The 19,487-nt window shown below is 40.1% G+C and overlaps 1 protein-coding gene across 3 annotated transcripts; it reads right to left on the bottom strand.

Annotated features, from left to right (window-relative positions):
- Window positions 1-1,241: 1,241 nt before the first annotated feature.
- ASNS (asparagine synthetase (glutamine-hydrolyzing)) lies at window positions 1,242-18,944 on the bottom strand. 3 transcript variants are annotated; one of them, XM_061997041.1, is made up of 12 exons: window positions 18,876-18,944; window positions 17,772-18,054; window positions 14,869-15,106; window positions 13,253-13,438; window positions 12,846-12,947; window positions 10,705-10,832; window positions 9,884-10,010; window positions 8,390-8,496; window positions 7,957-8,057; window positions 5,345-5,426; window positions 4,090-4,245; window positions 1,242-2,715 (listed from the first exon to the last, which is right to left on the bottom strand). In XM_061997041.1, exons 2-12 carry the CDS (start codon window positions 18,018-18,020, stop codon window positions 2,506-2,508), a joined length of 1,686 nt encoding a protein of 561 aa, XP_061853025.1. In that variant the 5' UTR covers window positions 18,021-18,054; window positions 18,876-18,944; the 3' UTR covers window positions 1,242-2,505. The 3 variants fall into 3 exon arrangements, with proteins under 3 accessions (XP_061853025.1, XP_061853024.1, XP_061853023.1); XM_061997040.1 differs by lacking the exon at window positions 18,876-18,944 and adding an exon at window positions 18,743-18,859; XM_061997039.1 differs by lacking the exon at window positions 18,876-18,944 and adding an exon at window positions 18,530-18,734.
- Between the last annotated feature and the right edge of the window lie 543 nt (window positions 18,945-19,487).

Here is a 19,487-nt window from a genome sequence, read left to right as displayed (position 1 = left end):
AATAACAAACAGTGTATCAGAATGAGTGCTTTCATCCTTTTTCCAAAGGCAATAAACACTATCACAGAGAATACATAGTGCATATGTGAAATTATTGGTCAACACCATTTAAGCATATAAATCAACACTGTGACCAGCAACTTTTTAACTAATATCAGAAATTTACACAAGAAAATTGTTTCAGCCCACTCTGTCTTATTTCAACCCTGCGGGTCCCACGTTGGGCACCAAATAATGTTGTGGTTTTGTCCAGCTGGGGACAGAGCCACAAGGGTGCTCGCTCACTCCTCCCTCTCCCGGTGGAAAGGGGAGGGGAATCACAGAAAAAGGGGAAAAACCCACGTAGGTTGAAATAAGAGCGGTTTAATAGAACAACAGTAAGAAGAAACAAGTTCAGGAAAAACAGTTTTAACAGTAAATGAGGGGATATACAAAAGGAATGGTGTGTGCTGGAGTTGCTCACCACCCCGGACCTGACACGATCGCTCCTGACTGGCAGCTGAGTTCGCGGTTCCACAGTGCTGCCCCCGACTAGCTCCCTCCCTATATGTACTGGGCATGATGTCAGTATGGTATTGAATACCTGTTGGCCAGCCTGGGTCAGTTGCCCATGCTGTGCCCCTTCCTACTTCCTCAAAGTTAACCCTATCCTAGCCCAAACCAGGATAGATCCCTAACAAAAATAAGGCAGCAAATACTATATTTTCTCTCTGCACAGCAGTGAAAAGCTAAAATAATTAGGATCACCACTCTAAGATCTTGCCTCATCATGTAAACATCCAACATATTAGGATTTTTTTAACAAAATTGAGGTGCATTTCCTTGAATATCTGGCAATGTTACAGCAGAAAATGCATTTGTGTGTTGAACTTATTTTTACCTCAGGTAAATACTATTTTCTTATCTCAGTCTTGGGAAGCTTACAGTGAGTAGTAATATTATCTTTATACATCAGAACCTAATCAATATACTCTATACTCCTCTGTCAAAGCAAAATATATTTTACTGATTCAAAGAAACACATGTCCCTTAAGTAAAGAAGCCTGAAGGAAGGCATTATCTTACTCATCATACATTCAGAAAGAAGTAGTATGTGCAAGTTTATGTCAAAATATGGCCACTATTAGCCACAGCTGGACAGTTCATGGGCTCCATGGTACCAGCAAGAGGTTTCAGTAAGGTTTCTGGAACAGAGATTCAAATGCAGGATTAGAGGGAAATAATAATTAGACAATCAGACATTTTATGAAGATTTAAAACCAGAATTGCTTGTATTTTATCTTTCAAATAACAATTGGCTTTGGTTTCCTAGTCAGGAGGGACAACAAACTAGACTTCTGTCTTCATAAAAAGCATGATGCTCATGGAGTCATTCTGCAGCACACATGTATATGTTTAAGACATCTTTAAAAAGAAAAACAGCTCCCATTCCTAAGCACTTAAAAGATGTTCTGGGTGAAAAACGGTGGTTTTCAGTTGGGTATTAGAAGTTCTGTGGTTTTTGAAGAATCTTTTTTCCAATTTTTCCATGCAAGGTGTCTGATCACATTGTGTTCGGTGACACGTTGTCTGACTAAAACCTATGGATAACAGGGATGGTTCATCACACAGTTAGCCACATACAGTTGAGCAGCAACATAATCTGCCTCTTCATACAGCTGGAAAAACTCTCACAATAAGTGAAAAAAATTCTTACATCAGACAGATACAAATCACCTAGTTAACACTCTATTTGCAAGAACAATAAACACATTAAAAAATGGAAGCCTTTCAGTTAGAAAGGACATATCCTGGCTTCTCTTATCTGTTCTGCCCTTTGATAGCAGGCACAGTATCTTCAGACTGTTGGTATATTTACAAGACTCAAACCAGTCAACTGGTACAGTAACGACTTAAGATTTCTACTCATGTAACACCCAGCACCATCACTTTTATAAAACTCTAGTAAGCACCTCTGCATAGCTATGAATATCTAAATACCTTTTGAGAACCTCACCAAAGTTCTCAGGAATGCTTAGAATGGCATTTAATAGGATAGTACAGACAGGGTATCCAAATCCCACAGCCAGGAGCATAAATCACTAAATAGTGAGGGTCACATTCCCCTTTGCTCAGAGGGCCTGCAGCAGTTTGCATCACTTAACTTCATTCACGTCCTCAAAACAAAGCTCACATTAAAACATATGAAATGATTGAACGGCAAATGAAAACAGTCAAAGTCACATAAGAAACAGAGCTGCAAAACAAGGTAGTTCCTTGTCTATAAATTATTTTTCCATGAACTACAAAGTTTTGGTAGACCAGGGTAATTTTTACTAAAACACTAACCACAGAAAGCTCTTATTTCCAATAGCATTATCAAAATGATCTTAAAGACCATTTAAGCTTTGGGTTTGCATAATTTTATGTTTGGGTTTTGGTGGGGTCGTTTTTCTTTTTTTTTTTTGAAGCAGCGTGCATGCAAACTGCCTGCAGCACTTGTGTTTGGGGCACTATTTCAACAGCCTATTCTTGGGTAGCTGACTTGTAATGCTTCAATGTGCGAGCAGAAGGATCAGTAGCCTTGACCCATCTGGGCATCCAGTAGTGAGGCAGCCAGCTGCTCTGCCCCGAGTAGTGCTTTTCAAAGATCTGCCGGTAGTAATAACTCTCTTTTGTTTTAGGAGGATTGAAAGGATATTTCTCTGCTGCCTTTTCCAGCAAAAGGTCATCAACCTATAAACATAAGCAAAATTCAAGTTAAGCTGCAAATACATTTAAACTTTCACAAGTCAATTAGCTGCAAGTTGAAGACATCCAGGGATTCACAAACCACTGAATGCTCCCAGCTTTAAAAAAAAAAAAGTCTATTCTAGAGACAGAAGTTTCTGACACATGAACTTTTGTCATAGGCTCACTTGATCTTTATGAATACCTATCTTTCCAGTGCTGTTAATATTTCTCTTTGCATTATATGTGAGCTCATTACTATTCAGGTTAAAATCACCTTTATTAGTAAGCTCACAAAAACTTCTTTCTTATCCTTCTCTTTGCTATGAATCAACCAGAACAGCTTAAAGTAGTCTTTTTGCCATGTAAGTGGCTTCCTAGTGTTGTTTTTCATCTCACAGACCACTGTTGACTCTGCTTGTATAACCAAGCTCTTATATATATATGTTGACTCTGCTTTTATAACTAAAAGACCTGGGATGCAGAGGCAAAGACACCTGCAGTTGCTAAGTTGGCTAAGAAAGGGAGGATAATAGTTACACCAGTTGAGGTAATTTCCAAAGCAGCTTTCACTGCCCACATGCTGTCTAACTCCTCACAGTCGTCAAACAAATTTGCCCCTACTACACCAATACAGGCTTGGTTCAGACAGCACATCACTCTTGCCTGACCCAACTACGTTCTTTTCTGTGGATATAGAGAAAGGAAATGGAAAGCAAGCAGCTGGTGGCAGGACAGACAAGCACCCAGCTGCAGACTCAACTACACATATTTCTGTACAACAGAGCTCTGGTATTACTTGTAATATTCCTTCCTCTTGATGACTAAAATACCTCTGTGCACAAGAAATGGTTATCCTTTGTCCAAAGCCAAAATGCTGTAAATCTTCATTGGTTAGCAATGCAAACAGAGGCTTTGAAAAGGAAAAGGGCTTAGCTAGGCATGGCTGGAAAATGGAATGACAAACAAGAAAGAAGACTATAAAGTCATTATGATGTTACTCAGCTGCAGACTAAGTTCACGCAAGTGCCTTCAGTTGAAGCAGCTGCTTTGCCTGTAACCCAGAAATTGTGTTTGCCAACATACAATGCAATTTGTGATACGGATACTGAAACGACCACAGCCGTTTCTGTCAGGCTCTAGCATTTCTTTTTATCTAGGATTTCAAAAGCCTTCAACCAACTCAAATAGCTATAAGACCATTGATGAAACTTTATCTTGCTCCTTCACTGTGAAGTTCAAGTTACTGTCATATCCGGATTTATTCTCCCAATTAAGCATGTGAGCTGCCTCCTCTTGGAGCTACATCTAATATATCCAAATGTGAAAGACTAAAAGAAATTTAAAAGAAAAAAAAAGATAATAAAAGTGGTATTATACCTGTTGATCAATATAGTCCTGAAGAATAGAAAACCAGGATTTCTTTACTGATGCTATACCATCACTGAAAGCTTCTTTCGGTCTCCAGAGTATTTCTTTGGGAAGCAAGTTGGAATCTTCAAAGGACTGTCTTAAAAGGTATTTTTCAATTCCATTCTGCTTGAAGAATAACAAACAATGTCATGAGTCTCAGGAACTGCAGTATGAAGATCTGACTTTAAACACTTAAGAAATCATAAAATCATTTTGGTTGTAAAAGACCTTTAAGATCAGAGTCCAACCACTAACTTCACACTGCTAAGCCCACAACTAAACCATGTTGCTTAGCACCTCAGCTGCACGGCTTTTAAATATCTTCAGGGATGGGGACTCCTCCATCTCCCTCGGTAGCCTGTTCCTATGCTTAATAACCCTCTTAGTGAAAAAGTTATTCCTAATCTAAACCTTCCCTGGCACAACTTGAGCCCATTTCCCCTTGTTCTATCATTTATTACTGGAGAGATCGACCCCCACCTCACAACCTTCTTTCAGGTAGTCATAGAGACTGATCATGTCTCCCCTCAGCCTCCTCTTCTCCATGCTAAACAGCCTCAGGCTAAACCGGCCCAGCTCCGTCAGCTACTGCTCATAAGACTTGTTCTCCAAGCCCTTCACCAGCTTCACTGCCTGTCTCTGGACATGCTCCAGAACCTCCATGTCCTTGTAGTGAGAGGCCCAAAACTGAACACAGCATTTAAAGTGTGACCTCACCAGCACGAAGAACAGGGGCATAATCCCTTCCCTGGTCCTCCTGCCCATGCTATTGCTGCCCCAGGCTTATCCCTGTTAAGCCTGGTTTTGCCCTTTTACCCCTTCAAATCTAGTTTAAAGTTCTCTGTGAGCCCTGCTAACCCTTCACCCAGTATCCTTTTCCCTCTGACAGGTGTATCCCATCTCTCAGAAGTAGCCCTGGTGCCTTGTATAATGCCCCACGTTCAAAAAACCCAAAATTTTGGTGAAATGGATTCCTTCAGAAGGTAACCTTTCAAGAATGGTTTCCTTTCCTCCAACAGAGCAGAAGCTAAAGAGACAATGAAATTACTATAAAAACAACCTAAAAGGGTTCCCAGTAGTCCAACAATCCAGTAGAATATTTAAGAGCGTGTTTGATTTTGGACAGAGGAATACTCATTGAATTCAGCAATGTGATCACACTTAAAACATGTACCAGTGAATTTGTAAGCTTACAGTTGGGTCTGACCCTAGTTTGACATACCTTGGGGATTCGCAGTTCTGCTGGCAGAGATAAATAGTAAGAAGTAAATCGATGATCCAAAAATGGGACTCTCAGTTCAAGACTAAAACAGCAGAAACAGAAAATATAATGAATTAATACAACAAATTCCACACCAGTTAAACTTTCCCTGCCCTTCACATAGAATCATAGAATAGTAGGGGTCAGAAGGGACCTTTAGAGATCATCTACTTCAACTCCTCTGCAAAAGCAGGTTCACCTAGATCAGGTCACATAGGAACATGTCCAGGTGGGTCTTGACGACCTCCAAGGAAGGAGACTCCACAACCCCTCTGGGCAGCCTGTGCCACTGCTCTGTCACCCTCACAGTGAAATAGGTTTTTCTTATATTTAAGTGGAACTTTTTGTGTTCCAGCTTCATCCCATTACCCCTTGTCCTGTTGCTAGCTACTATAGAAAAAAGGGATGCCCCAACCTCCTGACACCCACCCTTTAGATATTTGTAAATGTTAATAAAATCTCCCCCCAGTCTCCTCTTCTCCAGATTAAACAGCCCCAGTTCCTGCAGCTTTTCCACATATAAAATATGTTCCAGTCCCCTGATCATCTTGGTGGCCCTGCGCTGGACTCTCTCCAGAAGTTCTCTGTCCCTCATACAAACACAAGGTTTTCTGCTTTTACTTAGGAGAAGTTTCCCCTGCAGCTTCATGACTATCTGCCTTTAATTCACCAGTTTGGAAAGAGAAGTGCAGTGGCTGTGTAGACAACACTGGGGCCACAGTGGTTTATGACTGTCTGCAGGGCAGTCTCTGGTATGGCCCCTGTCTGTGGGACCTGCAACCAATGCTGCACCACACAAGCAAAAACATACTGAAAATAAAAATTCCTCTTGCCCCTAGAGAGCTGGCAAGTTACTCAGTGGGATCTGCATCAGCATTTGTAAAGATGCCACAGAACCAACAAGGATTTTTGCTGTTATTTCTGAAATCCACTGTTGGTCATATGTTCAAGAAACAACAAGCAGGAGCTCATGTGAACACCAGTAAGCTACTCACTACTAATCCTGCAGCAGTTGCACAAGTTCTCTCCTATACCAGTGGCAGATATACAGATGCATCAGATATACACATCTTCCTGCTTTACATTGTCTTATGCACACTGTGCCTTCTAAGAATGCTGAAGGTAACAAAATTAACTGTCACTGGTAGGAAGAATCTCTTTGTGTGACTCCTTGAAAAGATACTATGCTGCCCAGCTTTAAAGTCAAATGGAGATGTTATACTGCATTCTAGTAATTTCATTGTCTCTTTAGCTTCTCCTCTGATAAAAAGTTTCAAGTATAAATTCATCTTACCAAAAAAAAAAAATCTCCATTATCATTCAGCAATCAAGTACTGAGGCTCAGTTTCCACATATACTGACATTGCATTGCAAGTCTTTCCCTAGAGATACTTTTTTCTAACTCATAAAGGTACTTTCATAATTTCCTCCTTACTCTGAATTTCTCTCCTTTTTCTCCATAAACACCTTAAACTAATTCAGTTTCAATTTGTTAATACAAGAGTTACTTCTTCCTAGGAGTGCTGTGAAGCTGACAATATTCTCCTTTTAATGAATGTATTTCTTTAATAAAATATCACTGTTTTCTGCAGTGTACAATTTGGTGATTCTTTAAGGCATCACTCATACAGATTGTGTGACTTGATACACACTTTTCTCTTTCAGTATCTTTGTAGGTTTTTTAAATTCCTCATATGCATGCCAACTATCAGATTTGAGATCTCTCTTCATTTTCACCTCAAAAAACCTCAAAGTCAAATACAACTTTGCCTTCACTCCCTAACTCTACTGTTTATATTCCTAATTCCTAACTGCTTCTCTAAAGAGCAGTACAATCCCAGACAAAAGACATCCCTTGCATCAGCTGGCAACACAGCAGGCCCTACAATCACAGAAGACCTGATTAAATTTTGCAGGGTGTTTTGCTGTTGTTCAAATTCCTTCAGGCTAAAGTTCAATTCAATCTTGGCATGCAAATCCCCAGCAGCCTTCTGTTGCAGAATCCAGAGCTACTCTAAGCAGATGCAGTTAATCAAAAGGTACTGTAAACAGTACCACCACCTCTGCTCATCTGATAATTTTTTTTTTGGTAAAACAATGTCTGTAGAATCACAACAGCAAGTTTGTCCAGCAGTGTTTCAAACAGGAATGGGATGGATGATCACGTTGAACACCAGATTTGTCTGACCTGTAGGCTGTCAGCCTCCATGCTGTGCTTTCCATCCATTCACAGCACAGTGCCCCTGAGCACTTGCGCATACCTGGAACTTTAGCAATGCCTGTTCTGCCACAGTGAGTGCTGTCTCCAGTTATGTTAAGATACAGAATTTGAGCAGAGCTTAGGGTGCATCTCGTTTGCTACTACTGTTCTGAATATCACCTTCAAGTACTTTAGACCCAGATAGTAGGAATAAAATTATCCTGCATCACAATATTCTGAAATGCTTAGTAATTCAAATAGTAACAACAAATCAACTAACTGCTGAAATTTCCTCATCAGCAGCAAAACTTTTAAGACCTTCTTAGGCTTTTAAAAATCACGAGTCCTCAGCATCCACGAGACTACATTTTACCCGTGTGCTGCAGTAGTTCTGTCTGCGCGAAGTACATCAAACAGGTAGAGTTCCTTCAGAAGCCTCTCACTCTCTTCTGCAGCTTCCTCGGGAGATGGTGCCTGGAGTCAGAAACACACACTTAGTATGGACATGATGCAGCTGCTCTGAGGCAACCAGGACTTGTTGGAGTTTCAGTGATCACTGAGTGATCTCAGAACTAGCTAAGCCTACATACAAGAAACATTAGCCTCGGGAATTTTTTGAAGCTTAGAAAAGTTATTTTTTAGGTGATTGAATTAAATCTCCTGGATTTTATGCCACCTTGGGAGAAAGTCTCAGCAAATACACTGCAATGATAACTCTCAAACATCACACCTTGAAATTTCAGAGATCTTGTACTGAAGGGGTAAAGAAGCAGCTGGAGGGCTTTCTATATGAGGAACATATTTACCTTATGGAAATATATATATCCTTGTGTCAGTTCATCTGACCCCTCTCCTGAAAAAATGACCACACTGTCTGTTTTCTTCCGTATATATTTGGAGACAAGATACATACCTTAAAAACAAAGAAGTTATTAAAATACAGCTACATGTATGATGCTATATACAGCTAGTAGTTTATAAAGTCCAGCAATTTAGTATTCTCTCCTACTCTACTTTCTTCTATAGAAAACAAGCACAATATGCTAAAATAGTATCTTTTTGTTATTCAAAGCCATCAACAGCCACACTAAGTGCTGTAAATACACCTAAACTGTGTGCTTACACTTAGCCCTCAAAGTATCAGAAAGATGTGTTTGTGATCCTGAGAATGCTGGAGGATTCCCATGGGAATACACAGAGGAGCTGCTTGACTCAGTTTGCAATTAAGCACATTATTAACTCCACCACAGTCCCAAGCAATGTCAGAGAATCTTCTCAAAACTACTGAGGAAAGTGGCCATCTAACTCTCTGCCACTGTGGGCTGAACTGGAAGAAGCACTAATAATTATTATTAACAACATTATAAATATTATGTAATATTAAATATAATATTATTAATAGATATTTACTAATCAGGATGTCTTCCACTCATTGGATCTTTCTAAACAATATGCTTTTCTAACAAAAAGTGTTAGCGATCTAACGAAAAGGATCCAGTTCATTATTTCTCATACTAAGCAGCAATCACAAAGAAAGATTACAGACAAGCAATTGGCTTTATTTTTTAAAGAAATACTTTCAATATTTCATATTGCAAAGTCCTATCTTCATATACCAAATTCCATGCAGGGACTTGTTTTTCAAAGCTGTGTCACTTATTTGGCTCATTACCTTTTTCACAATGCTTTAGGCTGACACAAGATTGACTGGGAAAAACGTTGGTGCTAGTATTGCAAAGAAGGTCACATTGGATTAAAGTCTTTCATTCTTCTCAGGTTGGTAACCCTTTGCAAGAAGGGTTTTTATTTTTCAGAATCAAACATATTATAAGAAGCCTACCTAGCTTGAGTGCTCATGTGTTATCAGAGGGTGAAAATACTTCACTTTAGTATTAAAATTATGCAAGGAAAGGGTAATCATAATTGTCTTGCTACCACAAACATTCACTACCTCACTTAAATTGTACATTTTCCTTTTCTCTAAGATTCATACTTTTCAGAGCAGACAACCTAGACCTGCAGATCTAACATTTCTTCTTCATATAACTTTTGTTTTTAATCCCAAAGCTTAAGGAACATCTCTTGTCAATTGTTTTGGACAGTTGGTGACCCTGAAACTAATAACTGCTTTTGCCTCTGTATGGGATGACAGATAAGACTGGGGAGCAGAACTTGGGAGTCCTAGTTCCAGGTTCTGTGACAGCTAAAGGATCAATCTAGTAGATGACTACATGATTTTGCCTAAGATTTTATTCAGGCAATATAAAGCAAAGATTGCTATTAAAAAAACCCCAACTTACCAATTGAAGCTCTTATAGTTGTTATATCATAGGTTTCCAAGGCAAAGATAACGTCCTCTATTGCCTGAATTCCCTCTTCAGAATTAAATATTACTTCATGATGTTCACTGCCTATATGTGCTGCCACCTGTTTGTAAAAGGTCGCAATAATGTATTGGTTTTCAATTAAGACGTTTCTAACATACACACATTGAGTGAAATCTCCAGCTACCCCTGGTACAGTGAGGACATTAGGCCAAGAAAAGATGATACTCTAGCAGCTCCTCTGACTTGAAGGCAGCAGTTTCCCTAATTACAGTGCTGAACCATGATCACAACAGACCATTCAGCTGCTTGCCCAAAGCAAAGAAGCACTAAATACGCCAGATATTTGCCCTGAAGAGAAAAAAGTACCTTGTAAGTCATAACATTCTGTGACACTCTGAATATCTAAACGCCAAACAGCTTGTAGAAGGCTCTTAATTCAGTAAACTGACTATTAACATACAACATTGAACATATATAGAAATGCTATGGCATAGAGACCAGATCATGGAGATTTACCCTAAAACCCAGAGGCAGAATTGAGACTTTTTGGTAACAATGCAAAGAGAGCCTATCATAAAAGTCTTCCAAATGCAAAATAGGCAACAATTATCCTAGTAAGATTCAAGTAAGCAGCAAATGTTATATTAAATTACTTACTGCAAATTGATGTACATCATAGCAATACATGAATATTCAGTATTACTATTAATAATATACCATAAAGTTAGCACCATTAATATACACTGTTTAGCATCCAGCAGCTCAGAACAAACAGAAAGTAATGCTTACTATACCTTTCTGGCAGCCAGTAAGTCAGGACTGTTTTCCATTCCAATTGCAAAGGTTTGTAAGGGATAACTGATGTTGATTTCTTTCATCAGTTTTAGAAGAACAGCTGCAACCAAGCTGGAATCTAAGCCTCCTGCCAACAAAGCGAGTTATTTGATTAGGTGTTTGACTTCTTTTGTTTGTTTCCCCTTAAGGACACTGAATCTAGATAGCACAATCTCATGAGTGGGCTTCATTTGTAAGCTGTGCCATCCAAGGTACTTTTTGTACAAGTGGACATTTACCCGTTTAACAAGGGAATTAGGCAACTTCAGTGGAACATCTTCAGTGTCAGTTGTTAGTACTTTTCATATCAGGAGCATCATTGGAAATCCTTCTTTAAAATACACAGGAAAGTATTCTGAAAACACTGTACTATTACAGAACATGCTACTTCTCAATTTCTCTACAAGATTTATTAATTTCAAAACTGCTCTCTATCCTCTTCTTAGTATAGTCTCAGGTGTAGCTGACAGAATTATGCACTTATTTTTGTTTGCTATTTGAATAAAAACCAATTCAGTAAAACAACAGAACATTTACTGTGAGGATGCCATTCTTTAGTCATTTTTTCAAAAGCATGTTTCACATATTTTGAGTGAAATTAATTTTTTTAAGCATAACTTCAAAGTGAAAAGGTTCACTACTGACATTTTTTTTCATCCTGTTCTTTCTCAGAGGAGGAAGGATTTGAACAGTTTAGAAAAGAAACAAAAAAATAAACCCAAGAGAATGCACAAGCTGCCTAGATATAGTCTAAGGCTCCATCTTCTTATGAGCTAGTTTTGCTAATCCTTGACTAGTTTTACTTGCTGCTCCCTTTTGAAGTACTGAGCAAAACACAGTACTTCTTTTCCCACACCTGCCCACAGTTCTGACAAGCATGAGGCAAAATCCTCTTCTCTTTGTTTCCTGCAGTCTGCATGTAGTTTTGCAGCAAGTGCATTAGCAACCATTCCCATCCTGATGCCCTTTTCGGCATGGTACCTTGCAAAAAAAAAAAATCTCGTTCTGTAACAATTACATGCACATTATGAGAAAGTGAGAGAACAAACTCAGTGCTTAGGATGTGGAAATTGAGGAAATAAAAATCTGAGTTTCCACTGTGAAGCTGTAATTGGAAAGAAAAGTTCATGATGTTCCAAGCATACGCATAATTGTCAAGCAATGAGCACAGGCACTTAGTTTTCCTACTAATACATTAGGTGTGTGCATCTGAGGAGATGCAGACTGCCTTCTGATTTCGTATCTGAAATCTGGGGTTTCAACAGGGTTTTTACTGAAGCTGGGATCTTCCAAATGTGTATCTCCTGCTTTATATGATGGCACAGTAAGGAAACAGTCCAACCGTATCTCCTAGTCATTCTCTCATTCAAATGCACATTTAATATGATTCACGAAAACTGTAATTACTGATGTTCATTGGAGCATGTTAGAACTCTAACTACAAGTACAAGTGCTACAGAAACACAGTAAATAAAATGTCAGTCCCATGGCTACAGAGCCTTAACTCTGTAAAGCAGCTCTGTAACACTGCACTACCAGATCTCAACACTGACTGGCTAAGTCAGTGAACAACTTCCTGTACCACAAGCTGTACCTCATCTGAAAAAAAGAGCAGTAAATAATTTTAGTCCAGGTGGTCCCTTGTAATTTGGTAAATCAAGGGCAGTCTAGGATGAAGGCAAAGAAGGTGAAAAGTAACAACTTTACCTCCTGCTATCTCAAATATGACAAGGCTCAATATCTACAAAGTGAATGTAATTATTACATTTTCTTTAGACTCTAATTTGAGCATGTCTCATACATTTAAGAGTATATGGGGTGATCTTTCAATAAGAATATTATATTTTTCCACCTGAGTTAAAAATGGTCATTGTATTAACATGCCAACATCCCAGCCTTGAGTAAACTTTAAGACTTTAAAGATATTTGCCAACTGAAAAACTATCATAGACTAACAAGTCCTCTGTTCCCTGCTCTAAAAAGCAAATAAAGATTCAGATCACTTCAGCTACATCACAGCTGCACAGACAGTAAACTTTCCTCTAACTAGTAGATGATGTGAAACAGAATACAGAGAATTGTTGTGATTCTTGCAACTTACCTGACAGAAGACAACCAATCCTTCTGTGAGCCATCAAACGTTTTCTAACAGCATTTTCAAACAAAATACGAATATTGCTTTTCACTGTTTCAAGATCAAAGCCTGTGCAGAAAATAAGAGGGGCGGAAGGGAAAAAAATCCAAGAAGTGTTACCTAAGACTTTCCTGGATTATGCTGTTAGGAAACAGACATTTGTCTGGATTTCCTTTGATAATGAGGACATGCAAGTTCAACTTTGTAAATGGCTGCCTAAAAACCAGTTCATAAATCCCTACATTATAAAGATTCTTCTAGGTTTTTTTAAATGGCACTTTGAAAAACTAATTAATGCAAATCTTATATTCAAAGATTACTTTTTTTTTTTCACTTTTTAATCACAGTAAGTAGCAAGTATTTTGCTGTACTACCTGAGGGCAGATTTTCCACTGTATCACATGCAGCATGGAGTGGTTCATCTTTATAGCTATGAAATTTTACCAATTCCACTGATGCAACTTTGCCTGAGGGCTTTAAATCCAACACTTCATAATGACCCGGGAGAAATGGCTCCACTTTAGGACGTAAGGATGTTGAATGCTTTAAGTTGATAAGTCCTACAAATAAAAAGGGGAAAAAAGTCAAGGTTTTTTGACCTAGGATGGTTAAGTTACACTTCACACATCAGCCTCTGTACTAAAACGATATACAAGTATTTTCAGGTCCCAAATTTAGTATTTAAAAAAATGTTTTGCATCAGAGTCTGCCCCAGCTAAAGCATGCTTCTGCTTCTGGCACATTGCACATAAAGATCTGAGACATCTCAAGCTGACGCAGACAGCAGAGAAAGGAAGCCAGCAAGTTTTATGAATTGCTAAGTAGCAGTTTGCTCCTATGAGCATTAAGAGCAGCCCTTTTCTGACTACATGATGTGCAGATCAAGGTGTAAATGAGAATTCAAATGACAATTAATAACTGATATAGTGTTAAAAATTAAGCTAACGAAGAGTTTGTAACAAAACTACATCACTGAAGTGATTGTGTAATTGATACTGCTTTAGTGATTTCAAAACTCATCAGTTCCTGACTGATTCATGCCACTGCTAATGAACACCAAGAATCAGACTTGTAGCCAAACCTCATTTCCACTCTTTTTGTGAAAGAGGATGTTTTGCAGCTGCTGGTCACCTGGGTGCTCCTTGAAGAACTTCACAAAAGAGATACTTAATCACTGTTAGAGAGGGACTGGCAGTTCACTGGGATGGTTATAGGACACAGTCCCTAAAAGATTCACTTGGTTTCTTCTTTCCCAAGAAGCAGAGGTAGTACTCCTCTGAGCACTACTACTGAGTTGAGGAGTCAACTTACATCAGAGTCTGATAATAAAATTGATACATAGTCAGTGGGAGAAACGCAAGTAATCATGAAAGTCAATTTCAGCCAAAGTGCATTTTAGGCAATGAACTAACTGCTGGCACTGTTGGCTTTGTTTATGGAAGTGTCAAGACTAGAGATGATTACTTAAAACTAACAAAAAACCCACTACAAGATGTGTCATCTCTAAGGAAAAAAATGGTCATTAAATAAAATAAATGTTACTAGAAAATTACCCAATGCTGGAGGAAATTTTAGCAGGATTTAAAAATTCTTGTTTTTTACAGATTAGCAGTTATCATGGTATTATTTCTCAGGTCACCACACAACACCGGGAACAAATTCTAATGTAGTATAAGTCTAGCCTAACTCTATAGACTACATTTAACTCTGGAGTAACATCTTGGTCACAACTGTTATGGTTCTAGAACGCAGAGAATTATAAAATTAAATAAGCAAGTTATTTTAGAGGTATTAAGGACAATTAAACATCTTAGATGTCTACTGTCAGTGGGTGTTTTAGTGACGTTCTTACAGTATTAAATACAGTTAATTTATTATCGAATCTACAGTTTACTTTCTCTTCACACATTCAGAAGAATTGCCTGCCAAAGATGTTTGTCTCAGACAACAGTACCTAAGATTATCTAGGCACAAGCACAACTGATTTTACCTTTTGCCTCTGAACAGACACCCAAAAATCCATCATCAGTGAGCACCTTAAACAGTGGTCTGACTCCATAGGTATCTCTCGCCAGAAACACTTTTCTGTTTGCAGTGTCCAGAAGGATGAAAGCAAATACACCATCTAGCATGGATGCTGTTTGTTCTATTCCTCCCCTATTGTAAAGATGAAGGATAACCTCACCATCCCCTAATGTTTGATATTCAAATCCAAACTGCTTCTGCAACTGAGAAAAAAATATAAAGAAAAACATGAATAAGCATTTGCAACACTGACTTCTTATTAGTCAAAAAAACACCATCGTTTATGTAATTGTTTAATAGCAATTTTTTTTAAATGGCAATTAAAAAATTATATAAATCTTTCCACTGAGAAAGGAAACAATACTTTTGTGATTAGAATATTATCTAGGATTATCTCTCAGATAGTGTAAAGTGACTCTGCTGTCTTAAGCTATTCACATTATGGCATGTTTTCAGGGATACTTTTCCATCTGAGGCTGTCAGACTGCTAACTCATGATCCTGGTCTTCAGAAGCACTACTCTATCTCCCATAGACAAACGGCAGAAGCAGGCAGCCGTTGTGTTGTCCCAAAAATCAGGGATTCATCATCCAGCGTGCAGATGCTGATTCACATACGGGATGGAGGCCTTTTTCTTTTATTACATAAATGTACACACACAGGTGCATGTCCCAAGGCAGCACACCCTGGTCACTAAACTATGATTGTTTATACACACAGTTTCTACATATTTAATACACATACATTAATGTTCTTCTAAATGCCCAGTCCAAATTTCTTCACCTGGCATGTAAATTAGCACACATGCCCATTCTGCCTTCTCGGACCTCTGTTTTTGTATCTGGGGTACGAAATGGTTTGGTGGCCAGTGAGTTGGTGGTTGTGATCTCCCTCTGTTTCTTCATCATATAGGGCAGATGTAGGTGGTTTGTTCAGTCTCTTGACTCTACCTTCCATTAAGTCTACCTAAGTTTCTGCTTCTAACATGCATATGCAATAGTGGATTGTTTCAAGCTCCACTATCATTTTTGCAGTGTTCCTAACAAAGCCGACCTTGTTCTTTTGATATTTTGACATCAACCACTTCCAAAAAAACAGCTCAAAACAGGACTGGGAACAAATACATAATTTACTCCAATCAGTTAGTGCCACTTTGATATCAGATAACGACATTTTTGTAAGCCCCCAGGCCCAAAACCACACAGACACTGATAGTATCTCTACAAAACACTTCAGAAATAAATTCTAGGTTACTTATGCAGTCATTGCAATTCCTCTTGGGTTTTTTTTTATACACAGAGAATTTCCTACTGCCTAATCTTCCTCCATTCCTCAAATTAAACCTTTCACTCTGCCTGTGCAGATGGGTTAGGAGAGGAAGAAATTACCTATCAGACCAAATAATCTTCAAGTCCTTTCAGTATCTACCAGGCAGGGGGAAAGAAGGAGTTTCAATAAAACACTAACAAGCCAAGAAATCCTACAAACCTTTAACTTCTTTCATTTTAGCTGTTATTTATGATGAAATGTCTTGGATCAAATCAAGTCATCATTAAACTAACTAAAGTCATTGCCCTAAACAAGACCCCTGTTTCACTGACAATCTTTCTTAGGTAGGTTTCAGTCACAAGGCTGAAAGAAAAAATCTTGCTAAAGGAGGTACATAATGCAGTGAGAACAACCTGAAAAAACTCCTGCAGATGGCAATGTGAGTTTTGCATACTTGAAGTCCCCTTAGGATTGTGTGAGTAGCATGACTGAGTGCACTTCTTACTGCTTTCAACAGCAGAAAAACCACAAGGCAGTGTACAGCAACTTTTCACTGTAGGGCAAAGCGTATCTCACCTCCCAAACACCCAGACTCTCAGAACACTGGGGAAATTAAAAAAAATAAATTCTCCTGCCTATGCAGTCAAATTCCCAACGATGTTACTGATGTCATTAACAGTAGCCCGACTCTGACTTCAAAAACGGGATGTCAGAAGTACTGAGACACCTCTGATTATTCACACATCTCTGTTACTACTATGCTCAGTTTATGATTCACTGTAGTCACCCAGCTTCAGCACGATTCAGAAATCATAAGCTGCTTTATATGCCAAATTTGCATGATCAGATTTACTTCCCTTGACAGGTATCACAGGCACAGCACGGACATCTCAGCACTGCGATGCATAGACCATGTGCACTGAGGTGCACAGACCATGTCATGTGCAGCAGCAGTATAACCGCCAACAGGAACACTCAGACTTTTTAGGAAGTACGGATTTGTTGCTTGTTTTGTGCGCAGGAGAGTTAGTTAGGAGGCTCTCGAAAACCCCACAACGCATCTGCCCTAAGCTACAGACATTAAAGAGGTTGGGAGCAAACGTTTCCCTAGTACTTGTTCCTTTTACATAAAGGATATGTGCTATACATTAATACAATATGACATATCCCATCTAGTGATATGCAAAACCAAAAATGCAATAGCCAACAGCTTGGAGAATGACCCAAAATAACTAAAGGGCAAGACAGTCGAAAAGCAATTTGCATTATAAAGAGTGAAGAAGGGGAGAGAGAGCCTTGGAATTTCACTCCTCGGGAGATAACAAAGAATGCATCTTAGACTGATCCAATCGGAAGATATAAACACTTTTTGCCCTTCTTTTCATTTAAAAAGCGATTTCTCAGTATTAAAGGCTAAGTATGTTACTAAGCCAGCACAGACTCATGGCATGACTTACTTCTTTTTAAATACTAGTCATGTCATAACTTTTAATTTTTTTTTTCTGATATTCTAGTTCACGATGATTTAAACGACTTCTGAATATCCCCTAGTTTTGAAATTAAAAAAAGAAAATGCTGTACGATCCCTACAGCACTTACTTGCTTGAAATTGTAGATTTCTCCATTGTAACACAGCCACAGATATGGGAATTTCTTCACCCGGATAGGCTGCATACCATATAACTGATCAACAACTGCAAGGCGGTGGAAACCAAAACAGCAGTTGGTGAATCCATTGACATTCTCAAAACGAAATGCATCAGGACCTCTGTGTGCTATCTTCATGGCACTTAGACACTGGACAGAAAGGCATTCATCACTCCCAAACAGGGCCCAGATACCACACATTGTGAGGCCACTGATCTAACCGAAAGTGAAGAACCTGTTCAATAAAGATATGAACATTTTAAGCAAGAGCTGACACTTACAAAACACTGACAACAAATTCAGGGTAGTAATCACTTAAAAGAGACTTTACTTACACAAGATAAAAGCTGTTTTACCCAAAATATGACAAGGAAAGTTTAGCCAGTGAGAAATTATGCTTAAGCTCACCACTGGACATTTAGCATGATTTGTTAAAAGTAACATAAATTCGGCAGAAATGTTAATCCTTACAGTATAAAAAGGGGAGTTATAAGAAAGACAAGAGAGAGGCATTTTACCAGGGCCTAGAGCAAAAGGACATGGGGCAACAGTTTCAAACTGAAAGAGGACAGCCACAGAGTGGACCTCCTCAACACAATGTCAGGCCCAGACGAGAAAGGTGTGGAGGGAAGCACGGCAGTACGCCAACATTGCTCCGTCCGCACCGTTCTGTGGACAAACGACGGCGGCGGAGAGCCCAGCATCAGTACCTGGTACAAGGGCGGCTTCCGAGCGTCCCACGCTCTGCGCCGCTCTTCCAATAGCCAAACACAAGCACCCGAAAAGGTTCCCCCTGCGCATGCTCGCTACCGCCCCCGCCCCGCTCCACACGGCCAACCCTTCCTCTAGTGGCTGCAGTGCAGCGTAAGCCCGCTGTCCCCTCGCTCGCAAGCGGGGGCAAGGGGCGGCGGCAGGCTGGGTACCGTGGCCGGGTGTTCCCAAGGCTGCTCGGTGCGGCCGTGCTCGGCCCGCGACCTCGGCGGCGCCTGCCCGGCCGGCCCCGCTTGGCACGGCCCCGCGACTTAGAAACCGCCGCCGCCCGCTCTGGAGCCTTACCCCCTTCCGGCCGCTGGCGCAATAAGAGCCGCTGTCCTCCCCGCGGCCGATAGTGAAGAAGGCGGCTCCCGCCGGTGCCGGCCCCGCCTCCGGCTGCTGTTGAAACCAGCCGCGAAGTTTCATCATGCACCTCCCCTCACCGCCCAGCCGCCCGACACACGGGCAGCTGACCGGTGGGACCCGCACCGCGGCCCGTCTCTGCGGCCCCGGTTCGGGGAGACCCACGGCAGGGCAAGAGCCGGCTCGCAGGCCAAGAGATACGGGATCTGCCACTTCCCCCGCACGGCTGTGAGGATAAGCATGGATCGCTAGGCATTGCTGGGCTCCCCAGCCTTACGCGGGTATCTGCGGCCATCAGAGTTCCCGCCCCTGCAGTTCAGCTCTAGTTGTGCCGTGTACCGTGAGAACTGAAAACAGCTCAGACATGTGCGTGTGGTTGCCTTCACGGTGCTTTATTTGGTTTCAGAGAGAGAGAGCTTGCAAAGCTTACGCTTTTGGAAGCGTTTACTGAGGGCTTGGGATTTTGCAGTGCAAAACTCGATTTTGAATAATATATTGTCTGAAAAGTGGACTCCTGCCCACTGTGCAATAAGCCAATCTACAGGGAGTCGA

Source organism: Colius striatus, chromosome 5, assembly GCF_028858725.1.
Source record: "Colius striatus isolate bColStr4 chromosome 5, bColStr4.1.hap1, whole genome shotgun sequence".
Lineage (NCBI taxonomy): Eukaryota > Metazoa > Chordata > Aves > Coliiformes > Coliidae > Colius > Colius striatus.
Note: the sequence above shows the minus strand (reverse complement) of the source record. Positions and strands in the feature narration are given on the sequence as shown.